Source organism: Cyprinodon tularosa, unplaced genomic scaffold, assembly GCF_016077235.1.
Source record: "Cyprinodon tularosa strain WSP-4 unplaced genomic scaffold, ASM1607723v1 ctg323, whole genome shotgun sequence".
NCBI lineage: Eukaryota > Metazoa > Chordata > Actinopteri > Cyprinodontiformes > Cyprinodontidae > Cyprinodon > Cyprinodon tularosa.
The window spans coordinates 844,858-869,038 of NW_024039034.1; the positions used below are offsets into that span (position 1 = coordinate 844,858).

Here is a 24,181-nt window from a genome sequence, read left to right on the forward strand (position 1 = left end):
ATAAATCCATCTCCAAGTTTCTGGATTTGCAAGGTTATACCAGCTTTAATTATTTGGCTTTAAAGGGAAGAAGGAGACTGATGACAGTGTGCAATAAATAAAACAGCTTGGTGAAGCTTCTACTATACGAACAGCTGTTGGTTTTTACGCTTGACTGTTTGTGTCTCACAGAAGCAGGAAGATAGCTTATCTTGTCTTCTGTCAGACTATGAGACAGAACACTATACTGTTGCTCATTTATTGTAATAAATGCATCAGAGAAATCTGTCCACCAGTAATAGCAGGCTCCTTATGGTATTAATGAGCTCCAGTCATTTAAAACCCTTATGTTTCTTATAAAATGCTGCATGTGGAGGAATCCAGGTGTAACAGCAGCAAAGTGGCAGATGAATGACAGCCTCCCTGCAGATAAGCACAAAATAATTAAGTAGTAAATAAAATGTATAATTATAGAAGAGATTCCTGACTTTGACAAAAAAGAAAAAAAAAATATAGTCAGTCAAATATAGTCAGGCAATATAGTCTGGCTTTAACTGTAAACTCCAGTTGGGTAGGGAAAACAAACCAAAAAAGACAGTGAATTGTCAGGTCCCTCTGTGGTATTTTGTGGCATTTTTTTCTTTTTATTTTTTTCAGACATCTGTGATGATTTCAAGTTCCTACATCTTACTTTCGCAATGACTTAGATTGCTTTGAATCCAAAACACTATCAAAGAGAAAAGGTTCAAGCTATTCCACTAAAATGACAAGAAGTATCCTTGGAGGCCTCTTTCACAAAATACTTTCCACTCATCAGCTACATATATATAGCCCTATGATGCTTTTAAATCATCATTGGGTGGCAGCTACTTAACCACAATACTGCTGTGTAAAGGGTAAGGCGTCACAGATTAAAGGAGCAACCACTAGGTGTGCGCAGTAGACCAAAACAACACTACATTTTTAAACAATTTTCTGTCAAGCTTAATAACATAACACAAGAGGTGATTTTCTTATGCTTAATAAAAAATATCCCTTGATTTACAATAAGAGATTACACACTCAAGCTGCTGATGTTTAAAGAATCTATGTAAATACACAAAACTTGAACATTAACCACACCTCACATTTTAGATTATCTGACTACAAGCTGTAACTCACCTTACCTTGCAAGCAAGATAAAGTGTTGCAAGATTTGTGAATTCAAAAACTCGTGAAAATATATTTTGCCAGAAGCCAACAGATGCATTAGTCTCCAATACAGATGTGTTTCGAACCAATGAAATGCACTGTCATGTTTGACATCAATCAGAAGCACCAGGCTGCAGAAAAACAAACATGGCTGAGGCGTTGGATGTACCTGTAGACTCTGCTATTTTGTCTGTTTTTCCTCCCCTAATGGACGGTCAAGTGGCTGAATTTAAAAAGCTGGACGTTACTTCTGTAAAACTTAACACTCCGTGTCCATTACCAGCTGGTATATAGGAGCAGGGGAGTCGTTTGGGTTGAAAGTTAGGACGATTCTACGGGCCCTCTACTGATGGGGGGCCCAAAAGAAGAAAAAAAAAGATTTGTCCTGCTACAGTATCCATCCAGCCATCCATTTTCTAACATGCTTAATCCCAAGTGGGGTCGCGAGGGGTGCTGGTGCCTATCTCCAGCTGTCAATGGGTGAGAGGCGGGGTACACCCTGGACAGGTCGCCCTGTCCATTGCAGGTCCTGCTATATTTTTTGAATATAAAAAGAAAATCCAGCATTAAAACCAATAATCTTCATGTTCTTCCTCATTTCTCAGCGGTAAACAGTGAAAAAAAGCAAGGATAAAAATCGACCCATCTCCCGTGAAATGGTTTGGTCCTCCGGTCCTGCATCGCATAAGGTCTCCCTGTCTGTCACCGACAGTTCGCTTGTACCAGGGCTTTAATGCCACACGCACGTCTTTTGACATAGTGAGAACAAAAGTAACAAATTAACAAAAATATGTAAATAAGCAGCAGGGCGGTAAAAACCTCCACGGCTGAAAAATGCAGTGCCCCAAAGTCTGGGTTTGAAAAAGGAAGAGCAATAAAGGAGAAAGAGGAGAGAGAGAGAAGGCGTCCGATACCTAGTTTTTACAGAAAGGTTTGCTAACTGAATAGTTCAAATTAACGATTGATTATTAATCTGTTGAATAAAACAAGATCTGCTGGATACAACTACTCAGTTAATCATCTTCAATATCGGAGGGGAATCACATCATTAATGATGCCGCTCAGCTGAGTGCGTCTAAAATGGAGCATGACTGCAAGTTTTTTATTATTTTGTTGTGTTTCGTTCTTAGTTTACAAGAAGAATTAAACCTGGATTAATCCAGCATTTAACGAGCCTATTGTGTGTCTGTAAATAACACAGAGGCCAAACAACTGAGCCAGAAATCTCCCAGAGCTGAGAATTAACCTTTATCAACCAGACCAGGCAACAGGAAAACAGCATAGTTATCAGAGGGTAAGCATCAGCTAAACGCTAGTAGATATTTAGCGCAATATTTACAATAAATAACTGTCTTTGTTCCTTCATCATGTAAACATATGATCCACCAGCAGCATCCCGATGAATATATACATATGATACGTGACAGCTGCTACTGCTGCTGTGATTGGCTAAGAGTTTGACATAGAAGGCAGGTACCACTTCCTGACTTATCCAATCAGATTGAAGAATTCTTCTGACTGTCCCTCCCTTTTGTGAACACCTTCCACAGGGGCCTTTCCAGGTGGATGCTGTGTAAAATTGATATTGAACTACACATATCAATCTGATTTGTATCAGGTTATTAATCACAGTCCCGAGGACAAAATCTAGTTCCGAGTCAAACTGGAGCTGCTTCTGTTCTCAAAATGCTTTCTACTTTGGAAATGTAACGCCAATGTTTACCCTTTTCCTTATCATCAAGACTGTTTTTTTCTAAGGCATTTATGAGTCATGACTGTCTTCATGTGAATATTTTGGTCAACTGGATACACTGTCTGCCATTTTGCTCCTATGCTACGCTGGTAAGCCCTGAGTGGCAGCTGTTCACACTCAAAGGAGTGCAAGTATATGCTTGTGCATATAAACAAGAGACTGTAGAACAACACAGAGAGATTGTGTGTAATTTCTCATCATGGTCCAACTGAAAAAATACCTTTATTATTCACAACACTATTGTATAAACTCTTCCTACAATACAGGTGCTGGTCATAAAATTAGAATATCATGAAAAAGTAGATTGATTTCAGTAATTCCATTTAAAAAGTGAAACTTGTATATTATATTCATACATTACATACAAACTCATATATTTCAGATGTTTATTTTGTTTAATTATGATGATTACAAATGACAACAAATGAAAATCTCAAATTCATCATATCAGAAAATTAGAATATTACTGAAGACCAATAAAAACAAAGGATTTATAGAAATGTTGGCCAACTGAAAAGTATGAACATGAAAAGTATGAGCATGTACAGCACTCAGTATTTAGTTGGGCCTCCTTTGGCCTGTATTACTGCAGCAATGCGGCGTGGCATGGAGTCGATCAGTCTGTGGCACTGCTCAGGTGTTATGATAGCCCAGGTTGCTCTAATAGTGGCTTTTAGCTCTTCTGAATTGTTGGGTCTGGTGTATTGCATCTTCTTCTTCACAATACCCCATAGATTTTCTATGGGGTTAAGGTCAGGAGAGTTTGCTGGCCAATTAAGAACAGGGATACCATGGTCCTTCAACCAGGTACTGGTAGCTTTGGCACTGTGTGCAGGTGCCAAGTCCTGTTGGAAAATGAAATCTGCATCTCCAAAAAGTTGGTCAGCTGCAGGAAGCATGAAGTGCTCTAAAACTTCCTGGTATGTGGCTGCGTTGACCCTGGACCTCAGAAAACACAATGGACCAACACCAGCAGATGACATGGCACCCCAAACCATCACTGACTGTGGAAACTTTACACTGGACTTCAAGCAACGTGGATGAAGTGCCTCTCTTCTTTTCCTCCAGACTCTGGGACCTTGATTTCCAAAGGAAATGCAAAATTTACTTTCATCAGAGAACATGACTTTGGACCACTCACCAGCAGTCCAGTCCTGTTTCTCTTTAGACGCTTCTGACGCTGTCTGTGGTTCAAGAGTGGCTTGACACAAGGAATGCGACAGCAGAAACCCATGTCTTTCATACGTCTGTGTGTGGTGGTTCTTGAAGCACTCACTCCAGCTGCAGTCCACTCTTTGTGAATCTCCCCCACATTTTTGAAGGGGTTTTGTTTCACAATCCTCTCCAGGGTGCGGTTATCTCTCTTGCTTGTACACTTTTTTCGACCACATCTTTTCCTTCCCTTCGCCTCTCTATTAATGTGCTTGGATACTGAGCTCTGTGAACAGCCAGCCTCTTTAGCGATGACCTTTTGTGTCTTGCCCTCCTTGTGCAAGGTGTCAATGGTCGTCTTTTGGACAACTGTCAAGTCAGCAGTCTTCCCCATGATTGTGTAGCCTATAGAACTAGACTGAAAGACCATTTAAAGGCTTTTGCAGGTTGTTTGAGTTAATTAGCTGATTAGAGTGTGGCACCAGGGGCCATCAATTTTGAACCTTTTCACAATATTCTAATTTTCTGATATGATGAATTTGAGATTTTCATTTGTTGTCATTTGTAATCATCAAAATTAAACAAAATAAACATCTGAAATATATGAGTTTGTATGTAATGTATGAATATAATATACAAGTTTCACTTTTTAAATGGAATTACTGAAATCAATCTACTTTTTCATGATATTCTAATTTTATGACCAGCACCTGTAAATAATGACCTCTGCCCAATCCTCTCTGCGCCTGTCCATCCTAGCCCACTGGGGGATAGCCTTGCGTTGCTCCTTAGAACTGGGCCTAGACGGGTTCCACAAGGAAAAACCTGACCACCAGGAGCTGGCTGACGAACCCCAACCCCAGGCCTGGCTCCAGGATGGGATCCCGGCCCCGCCATACCAGACAACGTCACATTGGTAATGTCACACGCCTTGGGTTTTTCCTCATCATGGGGACTTTTGAACCGATCTTTGTCTGACCCGCCACCCAGATCCTGCTGGTCGTGGGGGACCCTACCAGGGGAATCTAAGCCCCCGACAGCATAGCCTCTGGGATCATCCAGTGCACCTAATAAGGTCCAGACTTGGTTCTAAGACAGAAGTGACAATAATTTGACTCCTGACCAAAAAGTAACATCCTCCTGATCATTTATGGCTTACTTGGAGTATAAATATCTATTTTTAAACATGAAAACTCCAAACTTCACACAGATAGAACTCCAGCAGTTTAAACTACTCTTACCATTAGTGTGGTAGCTAATCACCTCTCCTTTGTTACCATTAATCAGTCACTTTGCAAAGAAAGTATACTCTTACAGAATGCTATCAGATACATATTTGAGACAGATAAAACACAATTATTTCATTATTTTTTTATTACATAAATATTATCAATTAGCGTAGCTAAGGTTTATAAGGCACTACCAATGAATTCCTACATAACAGTGATAAAATTCATGTTGTGTACAGTTCAGTGAGATATCATCTAAGGGGGACTTTTAAGGTGCATATCTTTGATTTTAAATGGATCTTAAAAAAGACCAATCCTTAGTCTGAAAATAAAACATAAAAACTAACACACAATAATGACCTCTATTTATGTTAAGAAACTCAAATCTTTTGCAATAGAGGCAGGATTGAATTTTTAAATTAATTACTTATATTCCACTGGCATCCTTTAGTACACGATGACTTCTCCTGGTCTTTTTGGAATTGTCTTTCCTGAGACTACAGATAAAGACATCTTCTTTTTAATATAAATTCCTTTTTATTGAGTTTTCTTTAAGCAGGCACAGTGAGAGGGGACATCATACATACATCGTTATTTATTTTTACATTGGCGTCCTTATGTTCAGAATTGATTATGTTTTTTTTTCTTGTGATCTATAGTATTTAAATTTTTTCTCAAATTATGTCTTTTATAGTCTTATTTTCTCCATAACAAATAGTTCCTTCACTGCGCAGGTCAGTGTTTACAGTTTGTACCACAGTCTTGTTTTTCTAATTGCATGTAGCAGCACTTTACTGAGATAATCGTCCTCTCTCAATACCTATTGTACTAGATTTCCTAGATAAAGTATCTTTCTATTTTTTATTTTTGGGTTTCTCAAGTCCTGTTATATTTTCTAACCAAAGAACTCCTAAAATCTGCTGTAGGTGTGAATTATTATTTAGCTTATATTTCTCTCTTGTCATTTAAAAGGTTAATTTTCTCATGATATATATATATTTTTTAATAATCAAAGCATAAGGACACAAGGAAAGGGGAGATTTTCTACCAATCTTTGCAACTAAATACCTTTTTTATGTTTGTATAAAGCAGCTTTTCCTTTGATCAGCACATGCAGTTCAATGCATCATATAAACTCTGCTGACTTCAGTCAATATTCTTGTTCAATCTTTGGCAGTGATGGAGTCTTTTGGTTCAACTCCCAAAATTACTGCTCAATTTACTTTTTTTTCCTTCTGGCTTCCAGGGGGGGTTAGTGTTGCTTTTAAAAGCTTAGCTTGTGCTTGTGCGAGTTTACTCCTCAGGCAGGGGTCCAGAGCACATCTCATGCTGCTATGGCAACTGAGCCGGAACCCCCATCTCTGCTTTGTGGCAACTGCTCTAACCCAAAGACAAATGAGCACACTAAGACAAGTGCCACGGGGCTCTTTTCAGTGATAAAGTCAGTTTTCAACTTCTTTACGGAGGATTTGGTATAATGGGACAAGATATGACAAGAAGTGAGTCTCATTGGACACTGCAGCTCTGACTGTCCATAACTTTCTCTGCACATCTAAAACCACAGTATAGTTTGATAAAAATAAAATTGTAATTGTTGGTCTCCATGATAAAAAAAAAAAAAAAAAATACACATTTGAGCATTCATTTGCTGTGGATGCCAATATGTTTCAGAGCGGATGACTCACTTCCATTACTAATTCAGCATTGCTCATCCCGAACCACAATGCTCGGCTTTTATCTCTGACGGCTCTGCTGATGCTGTACACCCCTGCTGCCAGCTCCACTACCAATGGCTATTCAGCATGCTGTTTCATTTAGCCACCAGAGGTGCAGTACTAATTAATCTGCTTAGTTTGTGAGTGAGGGTTTGCATCACTGCTATTATTTCAGGGCAAAATCAAAGCCCAGTTCATTGCTATCTATCCAATTAAAAAAAAAAAGATTTATTTTTTTTTAAAAGATCATTTTTACTCAGATTTTTAGTTATACCAAAGTGCAGACAGGAACCTGAAAAATGAGCATGGTCAAAGAGAAAACAAGCAGGAGCTGCACCATCAGAACAAGAACATGGAAGATAGATTGAGTAATAGTTAGTGTAGGGAGGGAATGAGCAGATAAATCCCAACTAGTAAGCTAAAGCAGAATACTGAGGGATGAGCAGAGAATGACATTGAATGCAGGTGAGTTAAACAGGGGTTTAGGAACAACAGTGGAGAAAAGCAAAGAGGCAGACTGAGGGAAAGGGAATGATGAACATAAAAAAAGCTGAACTAGAAGCAAAAAAACTTCAAAGAGCTTTGCAAGGAATAAATTCAGTAGCACAAAGAACAGAGCAATAAAATCATAACAAAATAGAATAAGATAAATTCTCAAGAAGATAAATAAGCATCAAGAACATTTTTAAACACAAAGAAAACCAAAACCCAAACATCTGTGGATCATAGGAAGAGTTATAATTTGCAACAAACATTATTATAGACGAGGCTGTTTTCCATATCCCAGCCGTTGAAGCCAGAGGGTGCTGGAACCAGATAGAGATGGGCTAGATTTGTTCTGCTGTTTTCAAGCCAAAAAAATAAAACTAAACAAAAGGGCCTAATTAAAATGCACTTTGTTTGATGAAATTAAACTCTTAGTGGCATCTTGTAAAATGTCCAAATGAGTGATTTCAGTTTGCTTAGTTGATGAAAATAGGATGTGACATCATCTATTTCTATCATCTCACAATGGGTGCTGCCTTCAGCAAAGTTAAAACCATCAGCTGTTTCCTCAGCAACACAGAAACAAAACAGCACTATCTATCTATCTATCTATCTATCTATCTATCTATCTATCTATCTATCTATCTATCTATCTATCTATCTATCTATCTGTCTGTCTGTCTGTCTGTCTGTCTGTCTGTCTGTATGTATATATATATATATATATATATATATATATATATATATATATATATATATATATATATATATATATATATATATATATATATATATATATATATATATATATATATATATATATATATATATATATGAACACATAACAACAGCGAATATGTTAATTGGGGATGACTCATTCTAACATGTGGTGTTACATTTAAATGCAGCACAAAACAGAGAAACAATCTTAAGCGATAAAACTCCAAAGAGAGAACTTCCACTGGGATGCAATAAAACACAGCCTTGGGAGATAGTCTTATCATCATTGTCTCTTATTTGTTCCAATTGCTATTTGCCAGGGAGAGGCGTTAACTGGAGTCATAGACTGAATCATACGATTTAATTTGTATTTCATCTAAAAATGGAATAAAAATAAAAACAACAGAATCAACACATAAACTTCTATTCATGTACACTAAAGGTTGGGATACGACCAAGCTTAAAGCCATAACCATATGACTCTGTTTCAAATCAATCTTATACTTAAACTGTCAAGGAAAATAATGAAGAAAGGATCATCCATTTTTTGCAAAACCAAAAAGTCATAGGTTTCTTTTTTGGACATTTTAAAAATGATCTGCATCATGTTTATATTTCTGGGGTAACTAAAGTTTTTTGCTTTGTTTGTAGTTTCTTAATATTTTCTTGTTTTTTTGTCTTCTTCACAGTGTACATTTTTGATTTTTGATTTTGTGTTTATTATCCCTATCCCTTTTCGGTTTCTGGTTTTTTATAACTTTGTAGAAAAGTCAGTTTTTAAAAGCCTTCAAATTAGGAGAAGCAGTGGAGTTGAGCTTAGATCCAATTGCTTACCCTAAATGTTTAGAAATATCCTGCATCTGCACCATCTGTAGGAATACTTTAAGAATAAAGGCTGTGATATATAATTCATACCAGCAGATGGAAGTAGTATGGTAGCAGTAACCATGTTATAAATACAAATACGTTCCTGAACATGGCTAAATCAGGATGCTAAGTTTTGACGGTTTTCCTCTTAGTTTATACATTTACCAACTCAGATACAATGTTTAATGAGAAGGAATAACACAGAAATGGGACCAATTAAGCTAAAAAAGGGGAAAAGTTTTAAAATGCGTAGACATGCTTAGCGTTGCATCCTTCTGTTCTTGTTTTTTGGTATTATCTTTAAAAACCCAGCATGTTGGTCTAAACACCACAAATTGAGTTGAAAAATCCCCTTTTTAGTAATCTTTCACAGCAATATTCATTATGTAACCTCAACGTGCTCTATGTAGACAAAAAAAAAAAACTGGAGAAAACACCACTGAGGATCATCTAACATCAGATGGACAGCTGTGTACAAATATTCAAAGAGACTTGGTTGGATAACAACATTGTCAATGCTCTTATGGATTATCAGTATTATCAGTGCTCTTCTATATTCACTTTTGCACTGATGTTGTGTTACCAAAAAACACAATCAGGGTTGTGTTTTTTTGGTTTCACAAACCATGAGGAGTACGTCTACAACAAAAACCAAAGCAGTATGTGGATAGGCATCAGGAGCATCACAGATTATAACCACAATGACCAGCAGATCAGCCAAAAAAAAAAAAACCTCTTTGCACAATTTGACTTTAGAAGCAGCAGAAGAACCAGCTTCAGCATCAGCCTTTTGTCCTCCATCTGCACTATGAAAAAGATGGTAGCAGGTCCAGACATGGTATCAGGTTGGGCACTAAAATCATAAGCTGACCAACTTCCCACTATTTTCCTTGACATCTTTAACCTCTCCCTTCAGCTTCCAGAGTCCCTACCTGTCTGACGTCCACGGTCATGGTGCATGTGCCCCCCAAAAAATGCAACCATTACCTCCCTTAATGATTACTGTCCTGTTGCACTGACACCAGTCATCATTAAGTGCTTTGACGGGATTGCTACAGATCCTACCCAACCAAGATGAACTGTCACACTTTCTTCAGAAAAACGATTCTAGATCAGCACGTTAAAAACAAACTCAGAAATACTTTCCCCACAAAATCTGCAAAGGCAACCCTCCCCTGTAGGCAAACACTAAACTCTCCTGCTGAAGATCAATTAAACCTACAGCCTGTTTTAATAGACTGTTTTAGAACAAGGAGCACGTTATGTATATATTAAATTCTTCATGCCACATTCCAATAAGTTTTTATGCTTCAAAATTTTTTTGTCTCATTTTAGAATGCTCGTTGTTTGATTTTCTATAAGCATTTTTTATTCATGTTATCACATGTGCATCTTGAGTGAAATTTTATGACGTTGACCTAATGACTCTTGACTGTTAACGGTCAAAAAATTTTTTGTTTTCTTTAAAAAGTAACAAATAATTTTCAAATTCCTTCAGAGGCAACACATCCTATATCTTTGCCCTTCTTATAGTGTTGGAATTGGTGCTCCTCAGTGGTGTCGTTGTTTGCAATGTCGCCCTGCAGCAAGACAGTCCTTTGGTTTAAACTTCGGGCTTAAGCCAATGCATGCTAGTTTATTGGTCTCTCTAAATTCCCCTTAAGAGTATTGTGTTGTTCTGTGTGTCTCTCTGTGTTCCAACCTGTCCAGGAAGTACTCATCGAGTGACTGCTGGATCAACCTTCATTGATAAGCAGCCATAGACGATACTCATCTATTTCAGCTAATACTTTTCCACCCCATTTATTTATCCTCTGTCCCTTGTGATCAACTCCCACACATCAGTTTTTTTTTTTTTTTGACTACTAGTACTTTCTCAGTCTTTTTTTATTTCTATTAATATCAGCTGTTTTCTGTTTACATGGAAATCAGCCTTTTTCGGACTGGTTGTGTGGGTGCTTTTCCAAATACAACTTGGAATTGTTTCCCTTAAATAAAATGTTATCTTTTAAAGGGTATTTAAATTCATGTGACATATGCAACGGGAATGCAATAATGCTATATTTTATCTGCTATGTTCTGTCCTTGCAGTTGATTTCAGCTGGCCTTTTGGGTGACTACACCCAAGTCTATTTGTAAAGAATCGATATCTAGGGAAAAAAGAGGAAATATGACATTCATTACTTGCAAAGACACAGATTGGATGAAAAATGTTTTTCACTCAGTGTGTGAGTGTGTGTGTGAATGGGTGAATGAATGTAGTGTAAAGCGCTTTGGTCAAGTCTCCTAACTTGAATAAAGGCGCTATATAAGTACATGCCATTTACCATTTATTATTTAGTTTTTGTCAAAACAAAACTATCGGTGCAACTAGAAGATAGAGCCTAGATCCTTGGCAGTGATAACAGAAGAGTGAACTGTTGAAATATCTGAGACAGAAATAGGAAAACTGCGTAGCAATCCCTGCAGATTAATGCCCCTGCCAAAAACAGAAGAAATTGTGGATTTAGGCCAATAAAAAGGCCAACTGGGCTCAAGTAAATCCTGAACGCAGTAAAGTTTTTGTAGTTCCCAGTTCATGCCTCAAAATACAGATGTCTGGGCAAACGTATTAAAAGGTTTCCCCTTGTAACAACACAGAACACCATTCTAGTTATTAACGGACTCATGTGATTTGAGATTTTTACCACCAGATGCCAAATGACAAATAACACAGTAAAAGGCTAACCAATCATTATCAAAAACAGTAATTTATCAAATGTTCAATAAATTCTTCTTTTTTTCTATGAGAGTATTTGTAAACAGAAAGCTGGATTGATGGAAAACAAAACATGGATAATGGATGAATATTGAATAGGAATCCTTGTAATATTTAGATCATTTAAATAAAAATAAAAGGAAGCAATGATAAAGCAAACGTTTTTGGCATTATTTCTCTTTTTACTCATTAATAGGCTTTTAACTTGTTAACACTGAGATAGGTGACATGCCAGCTGCTAGCTTTAAAGGCTTCCAGTGCTAAAATGCAATTCTTGCTCCCTGTTTATACAAAATAGTTTGTAAATAATTAGAGCACAACCCTTGTGAGACAAAATTAATTTTATTAAAAAAAGAGAGAAAACTAAGAGCTGACAAGACTAGAATTGACTTTATCTGAAAGGTTTCCTCGACACATTAGACTGGAAAACAATTTTACCACTACACGGTGTTGCTTTTAACGTATAATGCTACACTAATGACATATAACAGGGTGACAACAAATATGGTCATCATAAAGAGTCTGATCGCTTTGAATTTATCTGGTAAACCAAGCCAAAAAAAGACAAAAGAATTATATTTATTCATTTGGTAAAAAAGTTGAACTCCTTTATCGAATTACACCCAAAGTAAATCTCTGGTTGGGGAGTAGTTTAACATGAGGAACATGTGAGCTGAATCAATTTTATGAAATATCCCTCTTCCTTATGAATTCTTTTCTGAAACACTTTTTCCTTTCACTCAATTTTCCATCTACCTACTTGGAAACAGATCCTTAGCAGTGATCTTCGGCGCCCTATTAAAGGTGTCTCCTCGACAACGTCTCGTTGATGATAGTGAAGTCCATAACATGGTCATAACATGGCATCTTAATAATTTATTTTAATGTCTGTACTTGATATAGATCACTACTTTTTGATCAATTAGTAAATCAAACGCTTTTCACTTTTAGCTCTGAATTAATAAAACAAAAAACAAGGATATTCTTTATTCAGATGATTGTACACACTTGTATTACCATCTAACTTAACTTCCCAATAATTGTTTTTCAGCTCCTTTGTGAATTTTGAAGTTAAACCTGTTTGCTGTTTATTACAAGAAAATATGAGACACCAGCCTGCAATAGGACAAAACATTTTCCAGTGTTTGGAATTAATGTGTAGACAAATAGCTGAAATGATGATTTAAAAATATATATATATATTATGACCAGCAGAAAACTACAAAGGACAGAAACACTGAAGAGCCTTCAGTCCGGTAGCCTTTATTTTAATCATATTATATTATAATGGATGCAAATACAGCAATAGCCTTTTGCAATAAAACTCTGCTTTTTAAGTGATTTTTTTGATAGGTGAGATGGTTTCAGCTAAGCTTTTCCTCTAGCTGGGATAGTTTTACAAATGTGTATATTAGGCTGTAAGATCAGGTTTGACCAATGACTTTTATACTTTTCAGGAATTGTAGGAGATTCTCCAGAAAATACTCCTAGATAAATAATATAATTTCTAATAAAAATGTGATAATCTTCTCTTAAAGTGGGATTTTGGCCTTATGTAGAGATGAACAATCCTGAGTAAAATCTAACCTAAAGGTTGAAATGCTGGCAGCACAGCCACAGATACCAAAATGCTGGTGTTTGCAGTGATCTTTGTACTCAAATTCCTGGGAAAGGTCAGTATTACATGGCTGCAGGGCAGTGAGGGTGTCTTTGTTGTATTTATTTGCAGGCCACCATCTTTGTTTAACGCTAATGTGTAGTCCGGCCCAGTTTAGGAAAGACTAGAGCAGACTCATGTCAGCAGGAAGCGTCTTTTTTCACATGTACAGGTCAGCTGTAAAGAAGCACCTCTAATGTAGTACAGTAGGCCTGTAGAGTCAGTAAGAGCCAACCTTTTGCTGTGCAGGTTCCCACATTTGCTCTGCATTCAAAAACTGGTCTTAAAAGCCAAAATCATCTGATGCACACTTAGAGAGCTTATGAACAATTTAAAGAACAGGACAGACTTGGAGCTGACAGTTTTAGAATCGAGTTTCAGAGCTTCCTTTCTTCATCGTACTACTGTGAAACTCATCATGTTCGAAGCTGAGAGTATTATGTGACCTGGATATCATTAGCAGCTTCTCTCGCTTGCTGTAGTCGCGCCTGTCTGTCGGTGACACAAAAGTGTCCGAGCGTCGCTCCCCCAGCTGCTCGCTGTCCTCCAGGCGGGTGTATCCCTTGCTGCTGCCTCTGTTCCCGCAGTGACTGCGGGTGCTGTTGCTGCGGTCGAGCCGCGGCCAGCTGGGATGCTTCCTCTGCTCCGGTCGCACGCTGAGCACGCTCGGCCTGCGCTCTAGGTCCAGGGATTTGGAGTGGCTGTTAAGCATTTGAAGAGAAGAGTTGGAGCCAAAGTCACTCTTTGCTGCTCCTGGTGAGAGCCAGCAGCCTGAGGTAGATGAGGGAGCAGGGGAGAGGGTGCCGGAGGAGAAGGAGGAGGACGAGGATGCAGAGTTACTACGCTGTAAGCCTGGTGGCTTGGAGGCCTTGGCAACAGATGCTACTGGCACTACTAGAGACTCCATGGAGCTCAGCGGCACCGGCCTCTCTGCTCGTCTCTGCTCACCTCCTCTGTCCTCTTCGGTAATTGCCTCCATTTCTGGTTCATCAATTACACAGTTGTTAAGTTTGATAACAGGCAGAGTAAAGGCGGAGATGGAGGAGGAGACAATAGATCCCGTGTGGTGTCCTCCCTTCTCCCCATCTCCATCAACTGACCATTGATGTCGCATGGAATCTGAACGCTCCAACCCAAGCCCGGCGCCGTAAAAAGGCCGATCCTTATACAACGGAGCTAAAAGTCCCGCAAAGCTACAATCCAGCCTGGCCTGCTCTTTGTGCTGGTGGAACTCCTCACCCCCAAGAAGCCCCTCCTCTTCCTCTGTAGACCCAATTCTGCTTCCAGCCCGAGACGAGAAACCGAGGAGGGAGTTGCTGGCCAGGTGCGGTGCTGTGTCCCCCCCGAAGCCTCGAAGATCAGCCACTTCTCGTGCACAGAAGCTGCTGCTGTGTTTCTGCTCCCTCTGCCTGAGGCGATGGATGTCGATGACTGTTGAGTACATGTCTCTCATATGGATTATCTAGTGTGGAGGAGAGTTTGGTTAGTTGGTATTTCCTGCAAGGAAATTTCAAGATTTGATATGGGTCTAAAGAAGTCAGATCTGGGTGTCAGTGGGTTATGAATATAAAATACTTCATAGAGAGAAAAAAAGTATGAAAAAATGAAAATGGGAATAGTTTAAATTATTACTTCACAACAAACAATACAAACAAAAATCCAGGTGCAAGAATTCATGAAATGATTTGATTTAAATATGCATTTGATGCAAAATTCAACTGGATTAAAGCTCTACCTTGGTCTCCCTGTCTCTGTTTTCATGAAGTATTGCATTAGCACAGATGAAGATAAAGATTCCTATTCCCATAGTGAAGGGTCCAAGCATCTTCATCCTCTCAGAGTGAAGGTGCTGTTCCAGAAACCGTGTCAGAGCACCGCCCATCTGCTTTGAAGAGTCTAAAACCAGAGCAAAGAGAAGAATAACAAGAGAGCAGGACGACTTTGAACAGCTTTATAAACTAAACCAGAACTATTATTACCTTGAACCACTTGGCTTGCATTAGTTACATCTTTCTCCACCTTTAATTCATTTCCTCCACCTGTTGGTATGGCTTTATTGTGTGGCCAGTAACCTAGAGTCGCCATGCCAATGCCTATTGCCAAGATGATTAGTCCCAGGAAGAGAAAAAAGCCTGAAGCCGAGTAGAGCCGAAGCCTTCCTCGAACCACCACCACATCTGTGCGTCTCTTTCTCTTCCTAAGAAAAACAGTTGTTGGAAGAGGAAAAAAAAATAATATCATTTCAGTTCCATGCAGCCATCCTGTCTTATAGTCTTTTATTGGTTGTAGAAAGCAGTTATTTATAGACTGCAAGTACTTTGAAGACTCTTCTAGGACTGTGTGCTTTTAAAATCAATCCAGTAGTTTGTCATTTCTACTCTGGTGCCAGAATAACTTTAAGCTAATTTCTTTAAGCTTATGCATTATGATGTCAAATAGTGTTGCACCAATAGCAATACCAGTATCAGGAGGGGCCCCGATCCAGCACTAAAATGGTGGTATTGGTGAGTACCAACAAATAGGGCACCGATACCATTTTGAGAGCCAAAAGTTTATACTGGATTCACGTTGTATTACTCTTTTTCCTGTTTCACAAAGGTAGGCAGCAGCTTCACAAAGCCATTTTGGCAATTATTTTACATCCTAGTAGTATGCAGTTCTATATATATATATATATATATATACACTATATTGCCAAAAGTATTTGCTCACCTGCCTTGACTCACATATGAGCTTAAGTGACATCCCGTTCCTAATCCATAGGGTTCAATATGACGTCGGTCCACCCTTTGCAGCTAGAACAGCTTCAACTCTTCTGGGAAGGCTGTCCACAAGGTTTAGGAGTGTGTTTATGGGAATTTTTTGACCATTCTTCCAGAAGCGCATTTGTGAGGTCGCACACTGATGTTGGACGAGAAGGCCTGGCTCTCAGTCTCCGCTCTAATTCATCCCAAAGGTGTTCTATCGGGTTGAGGTCAGGACTCTGTGCAGGCCAGTCAAGTTCATCCACACCAGACTCTGTCATCCATGTCTTTATGGACCTTGCTTTGTGCACTGGTGCACAGTCATGTTGGAAGAGGAAGGGGCCAGCTCCAAACTGTTCCCACAAAGTTGGGAGCATGGAATTGTCCAAAATGTCTTGGTATGCTGAAGCATTCAGAGTTCCTTTCACTGGAACTAAGGGGCCAAGCCCAGCTCCTGAAAAACAACCCCACACCATAATCCCCCCTCCACCAAACTTTACACTTGGCACAATGCAGTCAGACAAGTACCGTTCTCCTGGCAACCGCCAAACCCAGACCCGTCCATCAGATTGCCAGATGGAGAAGCGCGATTCGTCACTCCAGAGAACGCGTCTCCACTGCTCTAGAGTCCAGTGGCGGCGTGCTTTACACCACCGCATCCGACGCTTTGCATTGCACTTGGTGATGTATGGCTTGGATGCAGCTGCTCGACCATGGAAACCCATTCCATGAAGCTCTCTGCGCACTGTTCTTGAGCTAATCTGAAGGCCACATGAAGTTTGGAGGTCTGTAGTGATTGACTCTGCAGAAAGTTGGCGACCTCTTCGCACTATGCGCGTCAGCATCCGCTGACCCCCGCTCCGTCAGTTTACGTGGCCTACCACTTCGTGGCTGAGTTGCTGTCGTTCCCAAACACTTCCATTTTCTTATAATACAGCTGACAGTTGACTGTGGAATATTTAGGAGCGAGGAAATTTCACGACTGGATTTGTTGCACAGGTGGCATCCTATCACAGTTCCACGCTGGAATTCACTGAGCTCCTGAGAGCGACCCATTCTTTCACAAATGTTTGTAAAAACAGTCTGCATGCCTAGGTGCTTGAATTTATACACCTGTGGCCATGGAAGTGATTGGAACACCTGATTCCAATAATTTGGATGGGTGAGCAAATACTTTTGGCAATATAGTGTATATATATATATATATATATATATATATATATATATATATATATATATATATATATATATATATATATACATCTATTTCAAACAGATGGTGTCTGTATGGGCCGATACTGCACATAATTATTTAAAATACATAAAAGTTTATTGTTTGACTGAAATTATAATCAGGTTACCTTTATGCCATTCAAACAATAGCCTTTATTTATTTGAAATAAATATACTGATTGGTATCAATGTTGAGCAAGTATAATGTATTAATACTAAACAAATAAATAAGCTCTATTAAAAGGATGTTTATCATTTAGTAAGTTTATGTCTATCACATTTTAAAAACAGTAAATAGAAGTTTGTTAAATAATAAAATTACATGAGTAATAGAATTTGGGCGTAGCATTTTTGTGAGTGCATAGTCGCTAACAAAGGAAAATAAAATATTGATCGAGATGACTATTTTAAGGTAATCTTTCTCATTTGATGATAAAGCTGATAAACTGAAAATGTAGTTATAAAATTTTCCCCCTGAAAATAACTGAAAATAAAGATGTCAAGAAAACAGTCACTAAATGTATTCCTTTTATTGAACAAAAACCGTGTTGCTATAAGTTTATATTGTGTTTTCCAATTGTGAAGAACCTTCACCTGGGGGCGCTCTCAGGGGTGGGGTTTGCCAAGCCTTGGAAAGCAGGTGGTATGGGGCGATGCTGAGAGCGGGCGGAGTCCTGGCGCTTCAGCTTGGCCAAGCCTGTCAGAACACCTGCAGCTGCAGTCATCCTTTTACCTGCAGACACACATCAGGAGGTTGTTATTTCCTTCAATTTACCTGACATATTGCAGTCATCCAACATGACAGATAATAAATATAGTGGAAAAGTCCTTTTCTGTTCAAATGACAGTTATAAAATCGTGTAATCCTAATAGTTGAAGCTATCTAATACCATGGCTTAAAAATCAACACACCAGGAAAAGCAAAGAAACAAGTGAACTCATTAATCTTGAAATGTGATACCAATGTTATTTAATGCTTAGTGTAAATTCAGCTAAAATCTGTCACATTGTAAAGCAAGATAAGAGGATATTTAAAATATCTACAAACCAATGAGTTCATTCAGCAAAACACAGCCTGGTGGATTCATGCTCCTTTAATCTGTTCCAGATTATCAGCAGAATAAGACAGTTTGCTTCAAATTATCTGCTCAATCAAAAGCTATAAATCAACCAACTAAAAACTATTAGAGGAGAGAGACATTTCTGCAGAACAATGATAACAGCAAATTATTCCAGAGATAACAGCTGAGTTCATACCTTTAGATGACCGGCATGGTGCATTTATTTACTATCCACACCTCTTTAAGCAGTAAGGTAAGATTGCTTCTTTATCTACAGGTGCTGGTCATAAAATTAGAATATCATGAAAAAGTAGATTGATTTCAGTAATTCCATTTAAAAAGTGAAACTTGTATATTATATTCATACATTACATACAAACTCATATATTTCAGATGTTTATTTTGTTTAATTTTGATGATTACAAATGACAACAAATGAAAATCTCAAATTCATCATATCAGAAAATTAGAATATTGTGAAAAGGTTCAAAATTGATGGCCCCTGGTGCCACACTCTAATCAGATAATTAACTCAAACCACCTGCAAAAGCCTTTAAATGGTCTTTCAGTCTAGTTCTATAGGCTACACAATCATAGGGAAGACTGCTGACTTGACAGTTGTCCAAAAGACGACCATCGACACCTTGCACAAGGAGGGCAAGACAGAAAAGGTCATCGCTAAAGAGGCTGGCTGTTCACAGAGCTCAGTGTCCAAGCACATTAATAGAGAGGCGAAGGGAAGGAAAAGATGTGGTCGAAAAAAGTGTACAAGCAAGAGAGATAACCGCACCCTGGAGAGGATTGTGAAACAAAACCCATTCAAAAATGTGGGGGAGATTCACAAAGAGTGGACTGCAGCTGGAGTGAGTGCTTCAAGAACCACCACACACAGACGTATGAAAGACATGGGTTTCTGCTGTCGCATTCCTTGTGTCAAGCCACTCTTGAACCACAGACAGCGTCAGAAGCGTCTTGCCTGGGCTAAAGAGAAACAGGACTGGACTGCTGGTGAGTGGTCCAAAGTCATGTTCTCTGATGAAAGTAAATTTTGCATTTCCTTTGGAAATCAAGGTCCCAGAGTCTGGAGGAAAAGAAGAGAGGCACTTCATCCACGTTGCTTGAAGTCCAGTGTAAAGTTTCCACAGTCAGTGATGGTTTGGGGTGCCATGTCATCTGCTGGTGTTGGTCCATTGCGTTTTCTGAGGTCCAGGGTCAACGCAGCCACATACCAGGAAGTTTTAGAGCACTTCATGCTTCCTGCAGCTGACCAACTTTTTGGAGATGCAGATTTCATTTTCCAACAGGACTTGGCACCTGCACACAGTGCCAAAGCTACCAGTACCTGGTTGAAGGACCATGGTATCCCTGTTCTTAATTGGCCAGCAAACTCTCCTGACCTTAACCCCATAGAAAATCTATGGGGTATTGTGAAGAAGAAGATGCAATACACCAGACCCAACAATTCAGAAGAGCTAAAAGCCACTATTAGAGCAACCTGGGCTATCATAACACCTGAGCAGTGCCACAGACTGATCGACTCCATGCCACGCCGCATTGCTGCAGTAATACAGGCCAAAGGAGGCCCAACTAAATACTGAGTGCTGTACATGCTCATACTTTTCATGTTCATACTTTTCAGTTGGCCAACATTTCTATAAATCCTTTGTTTTTATTGGTCTTCAGTAATATTCTAATTTTCTGATATGATGAATTTGAGATTTTCATTTGTTGTCATTTGTAATCATCAAAATTAAACAAAATAAACATCTGAAATATATGAGTTTGTATGTAATGTATGAATATAATATACAAGTTTCACTTTTTAAATGGAATTACTGAAATCAATCTACTTTTTCATGATATTCTAATTTTATGACCAGCACCTGTACATTTAGAATTCATTCAAGCTGCAAAAGTTATTTGAGCAAAACTGCTTTTGTGTGCTGAATATAAAGTCCCCTATATCTGAATATTTTGCTGCAGGGCAACATGAGAACGTCAGACTGCATTTCATTCATCACAAAAAGCTCGGGAAGGTTTTAATTTGTTTAAAAATGCACAGAGAACAAAGAGATTTTATCAAGAGAACCTCACTGCAAAAACAATCTAGTATTAGTATTTTTTTTTTATTAGTATTTTCTTAAGATAAGTGTATTTCCCTTCATTTCAGTAGTTAAATTAGATTATCTGCCAATAGAATTAGTATTTTTACCATTAAGATGTGATAATTAGATGTTATTCACTTGAAATAAGAAACTGCAGGGGTTTTTTTTTATTTTAAAATTAGATGGTCTTATTCCGCTGGCACTCTGTCTCCCTTATTCATTTGATTAAAAAAGAATACGCTTATTTTAAGAACAGACTTACTAAGGTTGTTTTTTTTTAACAAAGCAGAAATGTTTACATATGATGATGCTGCAAATTCAAAATATTTCATCCAATAAGCAACTAGGAAAATTTATTGATGAAAAAAAAACAATTTAATGTACATTTATAGGTTTTATAACATCTTTAGCAACCCTTTTGTCTATCATTAATTATGACGACATAGTGCTCACGCATGCAGCTACCTCTGCTTTAAAGAGCCTTTCAAAGAGTTAAAACAATTATGGACAACATTATTGCTATGATTTTATTTATAAAGTTCTGCCTGGCCACTGCAAAATTTATTCTGTCAGCTTGAAAAGCCATTATGTAGTTATTAAACTCTTTCTAGACAAATTAAGTTAGGAAAAAAGAACCATCTTTATTTTTGTGGTTGTAAATGCCTTTGCAGAACACTAGCAATACTGCAGAGTGAACTAAAGCCTGCCTTCATTACATCCATAAAATATGTTATTCTTTGCAGGCATGAGTCTCTTGAAAGATAGAAAGTTAAATACAGCACACTCACATCATTCTCTGTGGTGATACTATGAATATTAACAGAAACGTAGTTGCAACTGGAGGCTCCCAGTGTGTTTCACCGTGAACAAATGTCAGCTGACTGTGCAGAGGGACTGATCATCCAGCTAAGCCTCACACTGACTAAATGCAGCACTGATCTGAAAAATGTCAGTGTACCATCAAACACCACTTTGAGAGCCAGCGGGGACACAAAAACTTAAAGAATTAAGCAGAGAGATTCCATTTGACATAGCCTTGGAAACACAAGACAGTAAATAATTCTGTAATTTGGTCACTGTAGAAACCAAAAATAAATATCTATAAATAAATTTCTAAATTTGCAAAAATAAAACAGGTTACCAGCTGATTTAATGAGCGCATATCCAGGGATGCGAATCTGCATTTCAAGAAAGTGTGGAGGATGTTCTACAGACATAAGGACATTTGAGATTCAGAGTATAGCCTTTCACACAATCATGCACACATCCAAGGATCATAGTTGTGCTAGTCTAATTGAAACCCTAAGTATAGCAAAGCCCATTTAGACCCTCAGAATACATTTTAAAGGGAAAATACATTGTGTTAAAATCTACAGAATACAGAACACTATTATAAAAATGCAACGTTGTTGACATGCATTACTACTTTGGAGGAGTTTACATTCCTGAGTATAAATCGAATTAAACATCATCGTAATTTTTTTCTGTTTTTTGTTTTACCAGTCACCCTGTTGTCTTTATTACATCTGAGCTGTAGTTGTTTTTCCACCTATTTAATGAAGTTATGTAAATGTTATAACACTCAAACGAATCCTCAGCTCTGCTCTCCAGCTGCTCTGATGTCTATTAATAAGTATCAAAGGAAAGAGGCCTGAGAACAAACAGCAGCTTATTTTAAGAGCCTTCATTTCAGCTTAAATGTTTTATAATCTGGTTTTACGTGGCCATTATCATTGTCCTGATGAGGACTAGGAGGATTAAATTGAGGTAATTCTTTTAAACCTGGCTATGTCAGGGTTCTGCCCTCTGTTTAAGTTTATTTGTATTTTCTTTTGCAGTCTTTATATGTGCAGTCGTTTTCTGTCTGTGTTTAGTTCTTGAGTTACTCTTTATTGCCCCCTTCTGCTTGTTTCCTTTCCCTTAGGCCTCCTTCTAGTTAGTTCCACTCACACCTGCTCCATATTCCTCTTATTAGCCCATCCTCTGTTCAGTTCCCCTTATATACACCACCTCTGCAGTCCCTCAGTGCTGGTTTGTTGTGCTGTTGCTTCCTCATCTCATGCTTCCCACGTGAGTTTTTCCTGACATTTTCTGTTTTTTTGATTATTTGTATTTTGGAAATTTTACTCAGTTGCCTTATTAAATCTACAAGACTCACCCCTGCCTCCTGATCTCTGCATTTGCATGCTTGAAAACCTCCACTCAATCATGATAGGCTACTGCATTTCACCAGAAACACAAAGAATTTATCTTACATATCTAATATAACTTTTAGATCAAGTCGCTGTTTTTTTCCAACAGCCAATCCTGAACAGAAGCTGCCAAATGCTATCATGGCAACCCTAAGCGTCCTCTGTTGAACAACAAGTGTCTTCATTAAAAGGCTTTTCCTGATCCACTGCAAGACAAACTGCTACAAGAGATCCTTCTCCTTTGGGATCCATAAAGTATTTTTAGAGTTACCAAGACCAGTTAACTTAATGTGGATTTCTTGGCTTGGTAGGAAGAGCAGGTGTCATGCAGTTGGGAAACTGTTGGAACATAAACTCCTGGATAAGGCACTGAACCCATGTTTATATTGGTTCCAGAGTGTACGGGCTTGAATTTGACTCTGTAGTACAAATTTAGCCCATTTATCATTTTCATCCTTTCTTAAAAGACACAAATATGCTTTAATTTAGGTTTCATCTTCATCAATACAAAAAATAACACAACTGACAATTTTAGACAGAATGTCTTGTCCTAAACTGACGTGTGTTGACCAGAAAGCACAAATTCAGTTAAGCTCGTCATAATCAGAGAGAGAGGAACCAAAGCTGTCAGTCTGTTCTGAGGCCAACGCTTGAAGATGGTAGAACAGCACTCTTCCTTTTACATTTTAAACAGATTAGACTTCTATCTTCCTGTTTAATTTTAATGAAGAGTGCAGGAAAACATACGTGGAGCAACTAGAGCAGCTATGCCCAGTTACAGTATACCCTTCGAAGGCCAACAAACAGACATTGAAAACAAAAAAGCCCTGCCCTGAGCTTTTCTCCGTATTGTTGGGATCTTTTAAAATGTGTTTCTTTGTTGGAACTTTTTACCACGGTTTTCTCGTTAAGCTTCCTCACTGTCACCATCCTGCAGTCGTCTGGTCCGGGTTTGAGATATCCTCACTGATCTCACAGGTGGTTCATGCTCTAAAAACTTAAATTCTGCAGTGGAGGGTGAGAGGAAATTCCTCCACAATGATGTAAAAGTCTCATTGCTAGCGATTGCAGAAGCGTGATGGGAGTTGTTGCAGCTTAGTGGGTACAGGGAGCGATTAGATATCCATATCTGGCCCCGTTGCTTCAGATTGCTTTACTCTAAATAGATTACATGTATATGATCATTTGAAAACCTTCTAATGTTTAAGGGTCTAATATTTTCCCATTCAGATCTTATTTCATGTTGTCCACCTCACTCCCCCCTCCCATCCAGTGTAGGCTCTTCATTCTTTTTTTAAATATTTGTCTAATTTTAAATTTGTCTAATTTGGTTTCCTTC

The 24,181-nt window shown here is 38.3% G+C and overlaps 1 protein-coding gene across 1 annotated transcript in view; it reads right to left on the bottom strand.

Moving 5' to 3' along the window:
* Positions 1-13,653: 13,653 nt before the first annotated feature.
* Positions 13,654-24,181, bottom strand: part of tmem200a (transmembrane protein 200A) — a 31,739-nt gene continuing 21,211 nt past the window's right edge. The window contains exons 2-5 of the mRNA XM_038293310.1: positions 18,079-18,217; positions 15,487-15,704; positions 15,243-15,403; positions 13,654-14,969 (exon numbers count right to left, since the gene is read on the bottom strand). Coding sequence (XP_038149238.1) covers positions 13,872-14,969; positions 15,243-15,403; positions 15,487-15,704; positions 18,079-18,209 — 1,608 coding nt within the window. The 5' untranslated portion in view covers positions 18,210-18,217 and the 3' untranslated portion in view covers positions 13,654-13,871. The remainder of the gene's footprint in view (positions 14,970-15,242; positions 15,404-15,486; positions 15,705-18,078; positions 18,218-24,181) is intronic.